The following is an 18,866-nucleotide window of genomic DNA, read 5'->3' as shown; positions in this document are numbered from 1 at the left end:
CTCTAGGAAGCTCTGGAATAAGGGCAAGTGGGTGGACCTGAGGTTTTATAAATGTCTGTCAAAAAATCTGAGTTATAAATCCAACTTTCCAAAATAAATAATTTTTTATCTCCAGTGCCACTATTGCTGAATTAGGATTAACTCTATCACTGAAAATGAACTGAATTTATCTGAAAGTGCTAGTTTTTAATTTGGCTTGTAGGCATAATGTAGTATCAAAATTCCTACCTTTCTAACTCAACATCCCACAGCAACTCAAGCTGAGAATTGCTATATGAAGTCCAAAGATTTAAATATATAAAGCTTTATAGGTAAAAATATCATATAACAAAAAGTTAAAAGATGATTAGAAAATAAATTGCAACGTATATAGTAAAATAAGATTTCTTTAATTTATAAAGAGCTCTAATGCAATAAGAAGACGCCCATACCTAATTAGAAAGAGGCAAAGACTTTGACAATTTTTTTAAAAAAGGTGAATACATATTTTAAAAATGAAATGTACTAGTGTTTTAGTCCATTTTCATGCTGCTGATAATGACATACCTGAGAATTTACTCTAGTAGTCTGTTTTCATGCTGCTGATAAAGACATACCCAAGACTGGGCAGTTTACAAAAAAAGAGGCTTAACTGGACATACAGTTGCAAGTGGCTGGGGAAGCCTCACAATCAACACAGAAGGCAAGGAGGAACAAGTCACATCATACATGGATGACAGCAGGCAAAGCGATAACTTGTGCAGGGAGACTCCCATTTTTCAAAACCATCAGATCTCATGAGACTTATTTACTATCAGGAGAACAGCATGGGAAAGACCTGCCCACCAGGTCCCTCCCACAACACGTGGGAATTCAAGATGAGATTTGGGTGGGGACACAGCCAAACCATATCATTCTGCCCCTGGCCCCTCCCAAATCTCATATCCTCACATTTCAAAACCAATCTTGCCCTCCCAACGGGCCCCCAAAGTCTTCACTCATTTCAGCATTAACTCAAAAGTCCACAGTCCAAAGGCTCATCTGAGACAAAGCAAGTCCCTTCTGCCAATGAGCCTATAAAATCAAAAGCAAGTTAGTTACTTCCTAGATACAGTTGGGGTATAGGCATTGGATAAATACAGCTATTCCAAAAGGGAGACATTGACCAAAACAAAGGGGCTACAGGCCCCATGCAAGTCCAAAATCCAGCAAGGGAGTCAAATCTTAAAACTCCAAAATGATCTTCTCTGACTCTATGTCTCACAGCCAGGTCATGCTCATGTAAGAGGTGGGTTCCCAGGTCTTGGGCAGCTCCACCCCTGTGGCTTTGCAGGGTACAGCCCCCTTCCTGGCTGCTTTCACGGGCTGGTATTGAGGGTCTGTGGCTTTTCCAGGTGCAAGGTGCAAGCTCTCAGCAGATCTATCATTCTGGGGTCTGGAGGACCATGGCCCTCTTCTCACAGCTCCACTAGGTGGTGCCCCAGTAGGGACTCTATATGGGGGCTCCGACCTCACATTTCCCCTCCACACTGTCCTAGCAGAGGTTCTCCATGAGGGCCCCACCCCTGCAGCAAACTTCTTCCTGGGCATCCAGGGGTTTCCATACATCTTTTCAAATCTAAGCAGAGGTTCCCAAACCTCAGTTCTTGACTTCTGTGCACCTGCAGGCTCAACACCATGTGGAAGCTGCCAAGGCTTCGGGCTTCCAGCCTCTGAAGCAATAGGTCAAGTTGCACTTGACCCGTTTTAGTCCAAGCTGAAGTGGCTGGGATGCAGAGCACCAAGTCTCTAGACTGCACAGAGCATCACAGGGACCCTGGGCCCAACCCAGGAAACCATTTTCTCCTAGGCCTCTGGGCCTGTGATGGGAGTAACTGACATGAAGACCTCTGATATGCCCTGGAAACATTTTCCCCATTGTCTTGAGGATTAACATTTGGCTCCTCCTTCCTTATGCAAATTTCTGCAGCCTGCTTGAATTTCTCCTTAGAAAATAAGATTTAAAAAAAAAAAAAGAAAATAAGATTTTCATTTCTATTATATTGTCAGGCTGCAAATTTCATGAACTTTTATGCTCTGCTTCCCTTATAAAACTGAATGCCTTTAACGGCACCCATATCACCTCTTGAATGCTTTGCTGCTTAGAAATTTCCTCTCCCAGATACCCTAAATCACCTCTCAAGTTCAAAGTTCCACAAATTGTTAGGGCAGGGACAAAATACTGCCAGTCTCTTTGCTAAAACATAACAAGAGTCACCTTTATTCCACTTCCCAATAAGTTCGTAATCCTCAGCCTGGACCTTACTGTCCATATCGCTATCAGGCTTTTGGTGAAAGCCATTCAACAAGACTCTACGAAGTTCCAAACTTTCCCACATTTTCCTGTCTTCTTCTGAGCCCTCCAAGCTGTTCCAGCCTCTGCCTGTCACCCAGTTCCAAAGTCGCTTCCGTATTTTTGGGTATCTTTTCAGCAACACCTCACTACTGGAACCAACTTACTGTATTAGCCTGTTTTCAGGCTGCTGATACAGACATACCTGAAACTGGGCAACTTACAAAAGAAAGAGGTTTAATTGAACTTACAATTCCACATGGCTGGGGAAGACTCACAATCATGGCAGAAGGCAAGGAGGAGCAAGTCAAGTCTCACATGGATGGCAGCAGGCAAAGAAGTAACTTGTGCAGGGAGACTCCCATTTTTCAAAACCATCAGATCTTGTGACACTTATTCACTATCACAAGAACAACATGAGAAAGACCCACCCCCATGATTTAATTACCTCCCACAGGGTTCCTCCCAGAACATGTGGGAATTATAGGAGCTACAAGATGAGATTTGGGTGGGGACACAGAGCTCAAACCATGTCAACTAGTAATCAACAACCAAAAAAGAATTTAAAACATATAACTTAACATATAACAAATAACATTTAAACTAATGTAAACTATTTAAACTAAATAACTTTTTAAATGAAATGGGCAAATATTTTAATATATATTACCCAGTGCTGTTTAGGGTGAACTGAGATAGGTGTTTTTATATTTTTAAGGTATTAAAAATGGGTGCAAATTTTCTGAAACTTATTTAGTTACTTGTATTAATATCCCTAAAAATACTGTTATGACTTTTATCTAGTAATTTTCTTTCCAAGAATGTATTCTAAGGTAATGTCAGAAACCTGAAAAAGGCTTGTGGTAAAAATGTTCAACTCAGTTATTTATGATAGAACAAAACACTGATGTCCAAATTAAATTGTGGTACTTCTATCAAAAAGAGTATTATGTATCTATTAAAAGTATTGTGTCTGGATGCAGTCGCTCATGCCTGTAATCCCAGCACTTTGGGAGGCCACAGCAGGCAGATCACTTGAGGTCAGAAATTGGAGACCAGCCCGACCAATATGGCAAAACCCCATCTCTACTAAAAATACAAAAATTAGCTGGGCATGGTGGCTCATGCCTGTAATCCCAGCTACTCGGGAGGCTGAGGCGGGAGAATCACTTAAGCCCAGGAAGTGGAGGTTTAAGTGAGCGGAGATCGCGCCATTGCACTCCAGCCTGGGCGACAGAGTGAGACTGTCTCAAAAAATAAATAAATAAACAAATAAATAAATAATTACAACAGTATTGCTTTCTAGGAATGCTTACTTATTTGGGAGTGTGCTTTTTTTAAATAAAATGAAAAGTGAAAATTACAGAGTACTTTATACTAGTACTGTCTAATAGAAATGTAAATTACATCTATTCTAGTAGCCATATTAAAAATGTAAATAGAACCAGTTAAAATTAATTTTAATAATATATCTTAAATTGATATCAGAAGTATTCAACATGATTAATATAAATTATTGAGATATTTTTCTTTTTTATGTACTATCTTTGAAATACAGTGTATGTTATACATACTTACAGGAACACTCAATTCATACTAGCCACATTTCAAGGACTCAGTGAGTGCAGGTGGCTAATGTCTACTAGATTGAACAGTGCAGCTTTATACAGTGTATCTGGAATATTTTCTTAAAATATATACATGGAAAAGACATATTGACCATCAGAAAGATTATTTCTGGATGGTGGGATGAAATACACTTTTTACCCCTTTTTTTATGCAGTTCTGTATCCTCAACATTTTTTCCCAGGAGCTTTAAAAATATATTCCGAAAAGAAGGTTTTAACCAACTGTCTAGAAATGTCCACACTATAAATAAGCCAACTTGTCATACCAATTCTCCATTCCTGTAGGTGGCTAAATAACTTAAATTCATAATCCAGTTCATACTCCTTTACTTGTGGTATTGAGACACAGATGAGTACGTAAGCAAGCAGAGACTTCACCTCGGTGTGAGAGAGACACAAAATGGAGAATAAGCAGTGACACTACCAAAGATTCTGTGTAGAAAATCTTTGGCAATAGCTACGAATATTGGTGGTAGTAGTTTGATTAAACTGTTCATAGAACATATAGTGTTTTATTACTGAATCAGGATCTGCTTTTCTTTAAAAATAAATTCAGAAAATCTGGTTGCTTCTGAAAAGTGTGGGAAGATCAGATGAGAGTAATTCTATATGCCAATAATAGAGGCTTGGATTTTGGTGTGCCTGATCTGAGGTGGCCTGCAGATCACTCATTTGTCCCACGTTTCTTATTTCTCTTCATAAAAACCACATCTTACATTTTTTTCTCATTCATTCGATTAAGATATATTACATTTCAATCTTATTAGTTCAGGAGACCAAAACCATCTAAGTCATATGCAAATTCAATCACTTTTTTGATTCTAGTTCCTGTTTTAAAGTTGAGCAGTAACAAAGAGGAAACTTTTAATTGCACTTTGTTCTCTGTAAAAATTAAGATAATGCCTGCTTTACAGCTGATGATTTTGATTCAAGTTCCTGTTAGCATCTCCAAGGTGTGTTAGTTTTTGTCCTTAAACCAAAAATATTTCTGTTCCTGTTACATTCGAGACATTTATGAATGATTTCTTATAAAGATGCTTTTAGCAAAGAACAGTCTTCTAATGAAAGAAAGCAGAGTTCTCAATATCATGTTGAGAAACTGACACTTGTGTCAAAATGATATTTAGTCGCTCAACTCTGAAGCACCTCAGCATTGTTTGTTATTGTCAATTTTGTTATCATCTTATGTTGTCTAACTATCTTACAATTTGTAGCTTAAGAAAAAATTAGTATGGAAAAATGGTTTATTTATATTGTAACATGCATGAGAAATATACTAAGGTTTCCAAAGAAAAAACGTGAAAGCCTGACTTCTTTCCCCCATTCATGGTAATCCTCTTGACCACCAAGTTACTGCATAAAATACTTCATTGATTAGCATGTTTGTGACTTTAGGTAATCTTACCACCTACATCCTAAAATATTTTTGATCTGTGTTCAAAAGGGTTTTTTTTGTATTAAAGAATATTTTGAATATCTCTGTGATGACGTTGTCATCTCCATCCTATGACATAGAATATCTTGACCTCTTTCTGTAATCAAGAACAAAATATATTGAAATTGTCCTACTGGTTGCCAGAAATACATATTGGCATATGGGCCACTTAATACATATTGGGCCACTTAAAGCAGTGGTTTTAACTGGGGGTATGCATAAGAATCACCTGGAGAGCTTTTATTGAAATAAATTCAAACTCCTGGGCTTGAGCCCAGGAGTTTGAGACCAGCCTGGGTAGCATGGTGAGACCTTGTCTCTACAAATATTTTTTTTTAATTAGCCCAGCATGGTGGTGCACCCCTGTGGTCCTAGCTACTTGATAGCCTGAGGTGGGAGGATCGCTTGAGCCCATTAGATCCAGGCTGCAGTGAACTGTGATCACACCATTGCACTCCAGCCTGGGAGACAGAGGGAGACCCTGTCTCTAACAAACTTAGTAACCTCACTTGGTGAAACTGTTACGTTTTAACAAATGTTTTCTGAACATCTATTAAGTATGGGTCACTATACTAGTTACTGCAGGGGAATTTAAAGATGATTGCTATCCAGCCCATGGACTGAAGAAGGGTATGTTCCTGTAAAGTGTGCGATAAAATTCCAGGAACAAAATTCCAGGTAGAGCATGGATGTTTCCTGAGAGAGGTATGATGTGATGCTGGATTTCAGGAAAGGATAAGTTCACATCTCTGTTGAAGTATCCCAGATATGTTCATGATAAAGTATGATATGTGATTTATCTGAAAGGAATGAAGGACTCAAAAAAGGGCAGATATTGTGGATGAAAAGTTCTGCTTTGGCAATGTGGTTCTGAGTAGGTTATAATGTATTAGAGGGAATTCAGGAGAAATGCAGACATAGAAAAGTAGGTCAAGATCATATGGTAGAAGGGCTGTAATGACACACTGGGGTTTATGTATTGAATCCCATTGAAATTTTGAAATCTTTGAGAAACTTTTTGACTCCGAATCAGGCACATTTTGGCATGGCCAAAAGTGTGGGAAAATATCTGTAGAATGAATTGAAATCAGACAGATACAGAAGTGCAAGGACTAGTTGGAAGGTTATGGAGGTCATTAGGAGAGTAATGAAAACCTATATTAGGTTGGTAGCAAAGGTAAGAAAAAGAATAACAAAACCATTGTTATGAATGCCATCTAAAGTACACTTTGAATATGCATAGAGCTTTTCCGTCTACAAAGTACTTTTTTTAACATACTTTTCCATATGATCCTTGCAAAAATCCTGATAGGCATACATAACTTATGGTCATTCTGCTTTTGTTGATAAATGAAATGAAGTTCAGTTTCTTGCCCAAGTTTACCTATATGATGGCTTCAAAATGTGGAGCCTTCAGATTTCACATTTATGAGTTTTCATTTTTCAACATCACATGAAGCTTGGGTAGTAGGGACAGTGTTAAAAGGGATAACATCTATGGGTTTATAACAGCAACATTATTTTAATTGAAGTCTGATGTAAAACACAATTCTCAAAGTCTAAATGTAGTTGACAAGGAAATATATGTAGTATCATTGATGGGAATAGGAGAGTAAGGCGTTGCTAACTTGTCAGTTTGGGGGTATAGAGGTAGATATAATGGACTTAGATTCTGAATGGGTGAATTTAAAATTCTAATAGCCTTTCTTTAGTTCTGATGAGGAGAATCGCAACTGTAAACCTAGCAGATAGTTGTAATCCAGACAATACTGGAATTCGTGATTACCTCATGCCAGAGGAATTGAAATATTTCAGATTACACCAACCTGAATCTATTGTGCTTTCTTATGTAAGGTTTAGTTCATGCTCCCTAACAGACACAGATGTTTCCAAGACCTCTCTGTGTTTTACTCTGGTTCCCTTTATCTGAAAACCAGGTATTTCTTCTGATATTCAGAAGTCCAGAATCTTTTCTTGAAAGCACAAATTCTTAACCTTTAGCACTTGTTGCTGATTACAATAGATAGAACCTGAGATAATTAAAACCAAACAAAAATAGGTTTAGCTATTTATTCATGTTATAGTCAAATCATACCTGGAAAAGAAAATTTTATAGTTATTTATCTGGCAGAAACAAAGAGATGTAGCATACTGTCACTGCCAATAAAAATTCAGCTTTGATAAATACTCAGATATATTTCAGTGTTGCTTTTACTTATTTGTAATTTTTTTGACTGAATGACTGACACACACTTCTCCAGTATACTGGAGATACTTTATGTATCTCCTAATGTACCCTTAATATTACTTTATGGCCTGAAGTTTGATTTTCTGCTCCCTAAATCAAGAATTTTGTCTTTGCTTTTAAAATTTAGTCTCTGGAGTTCAACTGTGACATTCTTGGTTCCAGCCTGCTTGTGCACATAGTTTTAGATACTCATACTTTTTAATTTGTATGAACGTATGACAGAAGTAAAATAAAGGCTTCAAGTCGTTCTATTTAAAATATATAGGTAATTGTATATTTCAGTGATCTAAGTAATTGCCTCAATTATCCACATCATTACAAAGGGAAGCCATACTTTTTCTGTGGCATATATGATCTTTTAAAATATTTTGGGTAATTTTTGCATTATAGATTTAACCAGAAAATATAGTCTACAGTAAGATTTATGCTACTAAAAATTAGAGCATTTCAATATAAAGCAAACACCACATAAAATCTTTGGTATTTCACCGACTTTGACATCGTCAAAGAAATTTAAGAGACTAACCCATTCTCTTCTACTTTATTAAATGTATTTCATGTGCATATTTAATGGTTGTAATATCATTATTTGGCATTAAAATTCAGGAAGAGGAAATACTCAGTAAATGCTTTCTGACTAATAAGTAAGGTCATAAAAGGATTTACTTTTTTTGGTATCATAATTCTATGATTAATATTTATTATATAAATGTTCTTTAAGAATATCAAATTAATGTGAGGTTTTAAATTTTCAGTTAAATTGTGTATTTAGTTAAATACAAATGAAATAGTATTGTGTATACTATGCTATGGAGTGTTTTAGAATTATTTAGACAACTTTTTCCTTCAGAAACCAAATATTCTAAATTTCTATATTGATGCACACATGAAATAAAATATTATAAACATGAAAAAATGTTTATGGATCATGCTACTTATCTTGCTGGTTTTTCTTGTATTATACTATGATTACAACTCTAGGATAGACATGCAAACTTGTTAACTTACAATTTTTGAGTTTACATTGTATTGTATGTAGAACAAAATAAACATAGCAAACAAGAAAAGAAATTTCTGATGTGGAAGGAGCAGAACCAAAGGAAGAATGCTTCCTATGGTTTATGTTTTAAAATGAATTCACAGTGGGATTTTTGTTTAAATCTATAGAAAAATATCCTTCTATTTAAGTCTTCACACATTGACAGTGCCTCTTTTAAGTCATTATTATCTAAACATATCCCTAGTGTTATGTTTCCTAAAAGTATAGAATAAGATATTACATATGTAGAAAGAATCTACCATATTGTAGAGTCTCCCTTATCTTATCACATCTACTTTAGAGCACAAACTCATTCTGAATATATCATAGTAGAGACTAAACGAATCAAGCCATTGGAATACATGTGTTAAAATGTAAATTTTAATCTCTAAAATTAATTTCAGCATATATTGAGATTAGGGCTACATTTTTATTTTCTAAGATAATACTTTTCTTCAAAGAAACCAAAATACAATTTTAGTATTCCCTAATTAATTATATCAACTTTAAAAAAGTGAATAGGAAAATGCATTTTATGGTTTTGAGGGGGTGAAAAAATTTATTACAAAGCCTACTAAGTGACCCAAAGTCAGTAGAACCCAAAGGTAGAACCAACATGCAGACATTATTTTTGCAGGACGGCAAGGATATTTCTTTCATTTTCATAGAATATTCAAAGATTTTTATAATGTGTTTTAGGAACAAGTTGCCTGCTACGCATATTTAAAAGAAGAGTTTCCACACACAGATATTATACCATCCAAGCAGCAGCCCACACAGCTTTTTAAATTCTTAGATTTAATGTCTCTGGGGAGCTCAGTAATTCTGAAACTTTACTTCATAGTTTTCGGGAGCCTCACTTGGTTAAAAAAGTATATAACGCGTGCAGACTTCTAACAAAAAGTCTTTTTTGAGGTGAACTATACTATTTCCATATTCTAATGCTTTGAGAACATTTATATTGTTAAAACCATTTTCAGAAAGTAACACTCTTCAAAAACCATACAAGGAATTATTGAAACCTCAAAAAATCTAGGAAGTTTGTTTCAGCACTTTGGGAGGCTGAGGTGGGCGGATCACGAGGTCAGGAGATGGAGACCATCCTGGCTAACACGGTGAAACCCCGTCTCTACTAAAAATACAAAAAAAAAATTTAGCTGGGCGTAGCGGCGGGCGCCTGTAGTCCCAGCTACTCGGGAGGCTGAGGAAGGAGAATGGCGGGAACCCGGGAGGTGGAGCTTGTAGTGAGCCGAGATCGCGCCACTGCACTCCAGCCTGGGCGACAAAGCGAGACTCCGTCTCAAAAAAAAAAAAAAAAAAAGTTTTAAGAAAGTAGTTTTAGGCTGGGCGTGGCAGCTCATGCCTGTAATCCAAGCACTTTAGGAAGCCAAGGCGGGTCACCTCTTGAGCCCAGGAGTTTCACACCATCCTGGCCAATATGGGGAAACCCTGTCTCTACAAAAAGACAACAATTAGCTGGGTGTGGTGGTATGCACTGTGGTTCCAGATACTTGGGAGGCTAACGTGGGAGGATCCCTTGAATTGGAGAGTTGGAGGCTGCACTGAACCAAGATCACCCCACTGCACGCCAGTGTGGGCAACAGTGAGACTCTGTCTCAAAAAAAAAATTTAATTAATTTTGAGAGGTAAAAGAGTAATGATGTAAGAATCCAAAGAGAACTTTATAAATACCGAATGGTAATAAGTAGTTATTACTTCTACGTTAATATTAAAATATGTACACAATCCCCCACTGACTGAAAATTATTTCAAATCAGAAAGGTCTGAGTTGCCAAATAAAATCTATGTCAAGGATTACAGTACACTATCAGCTCTAAATTCAAAATTTCGCTGAAGTGGTGGGATGATCTTTTAAAATTTCATAATGTACCTTTTTTGACTAACAAGCCCTTGTCTACACAGCACAAAATAAAATTTGTGAGTTACTTGATTTATTTGAGGCAAATATTCTAGGCAAATTTGATGGGAGCTGGGATAAGTGCTTTTGGGACTTGATTTATCTAAATTGTCTCTACGTATTGATTGATTGAAAACGACAAAAGCAACAATTTACATAACTTTGCACTGGGTAGACATATATTTTTGGGGTTTGTAAGACTATTAAATCTAAAACCCTGACATTATCAAAGGATGTTTTTCAACATGCATTTCCCCCGCATAGGTTTGAAAGAATTTCAATAGCAAATTTAGTTTGATCTCCTCCTCTTTGTGACTTTGACCCTTTGCAGTTGATCCCTGTTGCCCTTTTTGGAGTCCCTCAGTCTGTCAGGAAGATAATGAACAGTATGTAGACTGGTGGCCAGAGAAAGCATGGAAACTGGTAGCCGGCTCGACAAGCAAGAATGGCGAGGGAGCTAGAACACTTACGATGCCTTTTGGCAACTTTGGCACGACTCTGGGAAGTGGTGTCCCGAAATACAGAGGAGAGGATACGCCAGAGGCAAAGAAGGAACTGTTTGCCATTGAAAAGACCCTATCCTTGGGTAGCAATGGAGTCTAGAGTGCAACTTGCCAACTTTTGCTACTTCAGGCTAGGGGTTTTGTGTTGTATACGTGTGTTCAGGAGAGAGAGAGAGAATGAGTATGTGTTACTCCTGGCAGATTTTTTTTTTTTTTCTTTGTGCTTTCTTATCAGGATACGAACTTTGATTCAAAAAGTTATGGACTTCCCTGTGTTCCAGGCTTAATCTCTGTGAAAACGTGAGAGAAATTGAGATGAAATTATTATCTTTAAATGACTTATGGTGCTAGTGATGGCTGACAGAGAAAAAACATTTTTTGAACTACTGTGCTATATAAAGTAAAATTTATTGAACTGCAAATTTAATTTGTCTTGTCTACTTATGACTGAAGTATGTGTATATTTGTTCTTTTTTTTTTTTTTTTGAGATGGAGTCTCACTCTGTCCTCCAGGCTGGAGTGCAGTGGTGCCATCTCGGCTCACTGTAAGCTCCGCCTCCCGGGTTCCTGCCATTCTCCTGCCTCAGCCTCCCGAGTAGCTGGGACTACAGGCGCCCGCCACCTCGCCCGGCTAGTTTTTTTGTATTTTTTAGTAGATACGGGGTTTCACCGTGTTAGCCAGGAGGGTCTTGATCTCCTGACCTTGTGATCTGCCCGTCTCGGCCTCCCAAAGTGCTGGGATTACAGGCTTGAGCCACCGCGCCCGGCCGTATATTTTATATTTGTTCTTGTATAAGGTATCTGTTACTAGTATGTGGGAAAGTAAGTGATCACCTTTAATTGCATTTATTTAGCCATAGACCAATGACATAAAAAGAAAAAGATACAAGAATACAGATTTAGTAGCACAGATTTTTAACTTCAGTCTTTGTTAAGCATTGAATATGTCCTCATTTTATAATAATGCTGCTTTTTTGTTTTGCTTATAATAATAATTGTTACTATTATTAATTACCATTACTCTGAAAAAAATTACAACTTACTGGCTTATAGTTTAAACTTTTGAAACAGGATACTGAGTCACACAGACTTCCTTTTCTAGAGATTAGTGTTCAAGCTAAAAACTGAATTCAATCACATACAAAGTATGTGAGCGACATAAATATTTTAAAATCCATGAAACTGGACAAGATTTTAACCTCAGACATGATCACAGTAAAGTTTCTAATTAATATAATTCTAGATAAGTATCCAAGGTCATAACTGGATAAAGAAACTCCATTCTACTTTTTAATGGATTAAGTTACATTTGTGAAACATTGCTAGGTAAAATTATTTCCTGTTAAGAATTTTTTGTCTTAATTATCATATGCTTTCTATTTGTGTAGGCAAATTTTAATTTGAATGGGGAGCTTTTGTTTGACAATATTCTAGTGCATTCAGCTTGTTAGAAGCAATAGAAACAGAATTAAAGGTATTTATATTTTAAAAGTATACTTTATGTGGAGTTAAAATTTAAATTATGTCTAATAGATACCCATGCAACTTAAATGACCTACCATTATGAATATACTTAAAAATATGTATATATCCTGTTTTTTTAAAAAATAATTTTGCATAACTAAATAGGCATACAATTTTGGCTTTAAATGTGATAAATTATTATATATAACATATCCTTAACTATGGCTTATAGCACTTGCTTTACCAATGTAAACCACAATAAAAATATTATCTTCACCTTAGAAAATGTGATTTGTTCTAGTCTTCTTGTATCTTTGTGTAGATATAATCAAGAGGTGAAAATAAAATTAATAAAATATTCAATAATCATAATAGATGAAATAGTAACATACAGAAATGTAGGATTATATAAATGTACCATTTTATACACACACACACACACACACACACACACACACACACACCCAGCAGGGCAATAGAACTTATTATATATAAGTATAAAAAGATATTTATATCTTTTAAAAATTCTGTCAGTATTTGAAATGGACTAATGAGCAGGTGCAGATAAGACTGACAAAATTAGCCTAGTTCTCCTGCTGAACTCTTAATTTATGAGAGTGGTTTTATCTCTATTTCCATCTTGGAGGCCCAGAGTACTATTGTAATCTACATAGAGAGCAAAGGAAATATAAACCTCTTGAAATGTTTTAAAGTGTCAGCAAAGCTGGAGATAAATCATCACTTCTACGTTGAATACATTGATATACATCTTATATATAATGATTACTATTAATAGTAAAAACATGAACCAGGACTTTATGAATAAAAAATTATTTTTGCTCAAAATATGTTTATAGTTTGTGTTTACTGGGGCAATTAATTAAAAATCATGCTAGTTCTGCAGATTTAGACATAAATCAGCTCATAATCTAGGCATGCTGAAAGGTCATATTTCTTGCCTTTTTAAGAAACTAGATTATCAGGATTTGAAGAAGTTAAAAGGAAAAAAAGTCTTGATTTTGTTGATGTTTTAACTATTTTCTTTAAGAATCAGTGAAGGTTGTTGATGTTATCGTGTAAGAAATCATTCTTAGATGCTGAAAAGTTTGTCAAACACTATGCCTACAACGAAAGCAAAGAAAGCAAAATCAGGGAGAGCTAATACGTTGTTATCTGGACCTATGAAGATGGCTTTTTGTGGTGATACTAGGAAAGCACAAGTTTCATGGTGCATTTTACTTGTAATCATGGAATTAAAGGCTTGGTTCCAGTCACCTCTGAAAAACTCTGCTGCCCTCTGCCCACAAATACAGGTTTAAACAGTAAAAATGTCTGCAACCCATGTGTTTAATTAGGATCATCGTAACTACATTTCAGTCAAAGGGGTATTTTATTTTCGTGACTGCGCCATTTTCAAACTCACTATTTTCAAAAATCTTGATATGTGTTCCAGGACTTGAACAGAATTGCAAGACAGGGAAACATGGGAAATCACTGCTCTGAAGTACAAATGAGAGACAAAAACTAAGGGTGTTGTTCCCATGGGAAAGATCATGCCAATTTTGTTCCAAAATCCCTTTAGCATCCAAATTAGAGAAGTTGTCTTTCATATACAATTTGTGTACAAATCCTCATTTGAGATATCCTTTGATACATACCTGAAACATGTCACACTGTGATGTACTCCAGAGGGGAGACATGCCTTGTGAATTAAGTATACCTGCGTGAGAACAACACAAGCCACATGCGTGTGTAACTCCAAAATATTATGATACAACACACATCCATTCATAAGCCTATTACTTCTTTACAAATTAATTTGATTAAAACTTCTTTATTGAAAAAATGTGTGTCTGGAGTTATTGTCTTCATAATTAGATTGTATTCTAGAAGTGACTTTTTGATAAGTTAAATACCTTTCATAGAAAGAATCAAATGAATTCTCTGGGTTGATGTTTGAAATAGAAAGTAGTAGGCATTACCTCCAATTTTGAGGTGAAGACTTAAGGACCCAGAGTTTGACTGACTAACTCAATACAACATGGTGGTAGATAGAGAAAGGGATGAGATGGATTAAATATGTATTTGCCATTGATCCATATTATATGCAAAACTAGATAAATGTCAGGAAAATAAGCATTATCTATTGAAGAGTGGCCTTCAGGAAAATCTTCAGATGTGCCAAAAAAGGCAATGTTCTCTTTTTTTCATACCTTTGTTGTAATTATCTGGGGGCATTTTCATGGAAAATCATAGTTGTCTGCATTACTCTCAAAGTTGTTTTAAGGAGATAGAGAAGGTTAATATGTTTAATATGATTGGCACTTGTGCCATTCTTTTGGGCTGAATATAATTGATGTCAGGCAAATTTGTTAATATCACTGGCAAGGTAAAATCACGGCATGACTGTGCTATTGCCCTAAGTAGTGTTTGCAAAACTCAGCTGCACCCATTGTGTAGCAGGTACGGAGAGGGATGCTGGGAATCCTGAGATGAAGTTATTAATACCTTGCTTGCCTTCAAAACATAGGTGAAGAGAGGAAACACATGAATAGATGGGTTTAATACAATATAGGAACTGTGATGAGAGATACTGGTTGTTTGCTTGTTTTATGTTTTTGAGAGCAAAAAAGAAGGGAATGAAGCAGAAAAGACTTCTTGATGGATATCATAGCTGAGCTGTACAGTAAAAGATAAGTGATATAGGGGAGTAATACCCCAAAAGTAGAGGAGGATGGATAAGTTTGTAGACTGTCCTACAGGTTTCAGGTATAAATGTGACTATGCATAATACTGTTTTCCCACTATTTGGGAATACCATATTCCCAAAAAATACAAGCATAGAAATGATCCTAATGAACAGATTTTATTCAACAGTTTAATCACTTTACTCAAGGACTAAGAGCCAAATTACTAGCTATAGTAGTAATCAGTTTCCTCAAAATACCTCTTTAATTCATTCCCTCAGACTTTAAATAATACATGCATGTACTAAAAGGTATGGAAAAATATAGAGATGTAAACAGACACCAGCCAGATAAATGGCACTGGAGTAAACTTTATCTTGTAAATGCAGTCAGAGAGCTTGGGACTTATAACATAGAATAATTATTTTAGTTGTGATTACATTAACAGGAAATAGCAAAACAGTATTATTGAATCACAAGGAAATTATTGGTTGTGATTTATTATCAAAGTATTTTTCATCATGTTTCTCTTTGTTATACTGCTTTAGCTCCTACAATCTGTATCTTCTTCTAACATACTACATTTCACCATTGCACTGAATACCAGCATTTTGCACTTCTCAGCAGTGTGTGTTCAACTTAGCACTGGCCATTAAATTAACTCAAAGGAGTAGAATATGAGTCTGCTCTAAACCACTGAATATTTAGCATATTTTTTGTAGTTGCACAGGTCAACCTCAGTTGATAAAAGCTTTTTAGTGAGAACTAATACATGTTTACTCAATCCTTACCCCTCCTCCCCTAAACTGAGAAGGCACCTGAGAACATAGTGATGATTACTTAAAGTGAAGAAATTCTGAATTAACATGTTGTTATTGATAAAATATTTATTAACTATTATTATAGAAAAAAAGTTGAGTGACTATTATACATGTTAATATGTTATACCTTTTTAAAGTAGCATCCTATTACTTTGGCCATAGGAAAGTTTGAAGATTTTTAAATTACTGTATTTAAAAAATATATATCCATAGATATGGAAAATAATAAATGTATTAGTGTAGTCTCTAACTTTCATCCTAATTAATCATTTGAATAACAGGTGATTTAACGGTTTTGAGATATGAGTTATTAAAACTAGTATACCTGTTTGAAATGTTAATATTAGTGGAATAAATTAAACATTTGGATATTAATAAAATACAATTGTCCAGTATACATAATTTTAGATTAGTGAAGAATGTAGTTATGTGTTAGTCCTTTTAAATATTTTGTAAATTATTAAGTTATATTCATAATAATATCAAGCATTTTTTTCATAATGATTAAACCTTTCTAAAACCTTTAAAATACAATTGACAAATATATGAAAGCTTATGTACCTTTTTCCTTTAATTTTAGTCATGATTTCATTGGAGAATTTACAACAAGCTATAGGGAACTTTCTAGAGGGCAGTCACAATTCAATGTATATGAGGTAAGAGCCATTTTATTTTACCATTGTTTTTTTCTAGAATAAATAAGTCTGTGCTTTAAAAGTATGGATTCTGCAAAGCATAACTGCCAAAGGTTAACTAAGTATCAATGTATGTAAGAATCTTTGAAGTTGTTGAGTAGACATTTTTAGATTCAATAATAATACTTCTTCAAGTCACATTTAAATGTTTTTGTTTTTTAATTCTTGTGTATAAAGCATTTTACTTTAAAAAATATAGATATGAGTTTATTGTTTCTTAAGCTTCAGCCTTTATGTTTTGCCTTTTTATCAACCTCCTCTTCCATCCCTTGCTAATAAAGAAGAAGATTAGGCATTTTAGTTGTCAGTGTGGCATTATAAAATGAGCTGTGGTCTACATATATATCTGAGCACCTTCACTGCCATTTAGGTGGAGACTGAAGGGAATGACAAGGTACTAGGCAGGCATTAAAGAAATTCAGGTTGTTAATGCAGACACATTGTAGTTATTTCTGCCTGAAACCACCGTGCCAGTTAATCACCAAATATGTGTTGAGCGTATAGTATGTTCTAGCACTGTTGTTCCTTGAGCCATGGTGTCTGTACATTTACTATAACTTTAAAATTTAATATATGTGGATACTAAAGGAGAATATCTCAGTATTTAATCAACAGTGGTAATACTTCCCTGCCAGGTTGATGCTAAAATTGGCCTCTGTTAAGTAGAGAGTGGATAAATCTTCTACCACTTTATTCCAGCCTTTATTTATTCATTCCTAAAACAATTTTATTAAGTAGTTTCTACATTTTATGTTCTATGTTTGGCGCTGGGGATACAGAGGTGAGTATAAATTTCAGTGTCTAATGGGAGAGGCAGATATAAAATATGTTTTGTATAGATTGATATGTGCTCTATATAGTAGTATACTTAGTGCTCTATGAGATTCTTACAGAGGGGCCAAACTCAGCTCTCAAAAAAATTTCTCAGAGACAAAGATAAAGTAATACATTAGTCTATCTGAGTCTTTCAAGGAAATGATATTTAGGCTCTAAACAGGAAATAAGTCGTGTAAGACAGCTTGTAATTATGTAAATACCTATTTTGTCTGCCTAACATCAAGGCTGAGGAAGAACACACATGCACACTAGTTCTCCTTGTACTCAGGCATCATCTGCTGCTGGTCAGCATATAATACTCCAGCGATTAACCACTTTTAGTTTCTCTAGCTTTTATAGCATTTTCTCATCATTGGTTTCAGTCAGTCCCCAGACTCTCTTGTCCAATAAAGCTTGCTAAATAACAAGACTGGTGCCACATCTCATGAGATGACGAAGAAGCTTAATAATGTTTATGTGTTCTTAAATACCCTGTAAAGCCATGACTTCAAATATAAATTTTTTTTATTATACATATTTTCAAAAGAAGACATCAGTCTGAAGAAAATCTAGGAGACCATTATGAATTATGTACAAGTAATTTTAGGAGTTCAGTGGACAATCTTTGGTCCAATACATTACAAACTTTATTATCTATACTTGTGCAAGGGATTCAGGTTTATCAAGCAACCAAAAAATTTTTCAGCCATTAGTTCTTCAAATAATTATTTCTGCCACTTTCTCTTTCTCCTCTCTCTTTTTGGTACTACCATTCTACACCCCTTGTTATGCTTAATGGTGTTGCATGGCTCTCTTGGCCTCTGTTTTTTTCTTTTTTTGTTTTGGTTTTTTTCCTTTTTTTGTTTTGGAAACAAAATCTCAATTGACAAATCCGCAAAATTACTGATTGAAGAGGTGGACTGCCCCTCCACACCTGTGGGCGTTTCTCATCAGGTGGAACGAGAGACTTGAGAAAAGAAATGAGGCACAGAGACAAAGTATAGAGAAAGAAAAAGTGGCCCCAGGGGACCGGCGCCTAGCATACAGAGGACCCAGACTGGCACCAGTCTCTGAGTTCCCTCAGTATTTATCGATCATTATCTTTACCATTGAAAAGAAAAAGGGGAAGTGGCAGGACAATAGGGTCATAGTAGGGAAAAGGTCAGCAGAAAGACATATGAATAAAGATCTCTGTGACACGAATAAGTTTAAGGAAAAGTGCTGTCCCTTGATGTGCATATGCAAACATCTCCATAAACATTTTCAGTGCATAAAGAGCAGCATTGCTGCTAGCATGTCCC

The 18,866-nt window shown here is 35.5% G+C and overlaps 1 protein-coding gene across 1 annotated transcript in view; it reads left to right on the top strand.

The window, feature by feature from the left end:
- CPNE8 (copine VIII) overlaps window positions 1-18,866 on the top strand; it is a 261,472-nt gene that overhangs the window by 157,257 nt on the left and 85,349 nt on the right. Inside the window, exon 11 of the mRNA XM_011959466.1 lies at window positions 16,635-16,710. Coding sequence (XP_011814856.1) covers window positions 16,635-16,710 — 76 coding nt within the window. The remainder of the gene's footprint in view (window positions 1-16,634; window positions 16,711-18,866) is intronic.

The sequence above is a fragment of the Colobus angolensis genome, unplaced genomic scaffold (genome assembly GCF_000951035.1).
Source record: "Colobus angolensis palliatus isolate OR3802 unplaced genomic scaffold, Cang.pa_1.0 Scaffold496, whole genome shotgun sequence".
NCBI classification, from domain to species: Eukaryota; Metazoa; Chordata; class Mammalia; order Primates; family Cercopithecidae; genus Colobus; species Colobus angolensis.
This window is presented reverse-complemented; position numbering and strand designations above follow the sequence as displayed.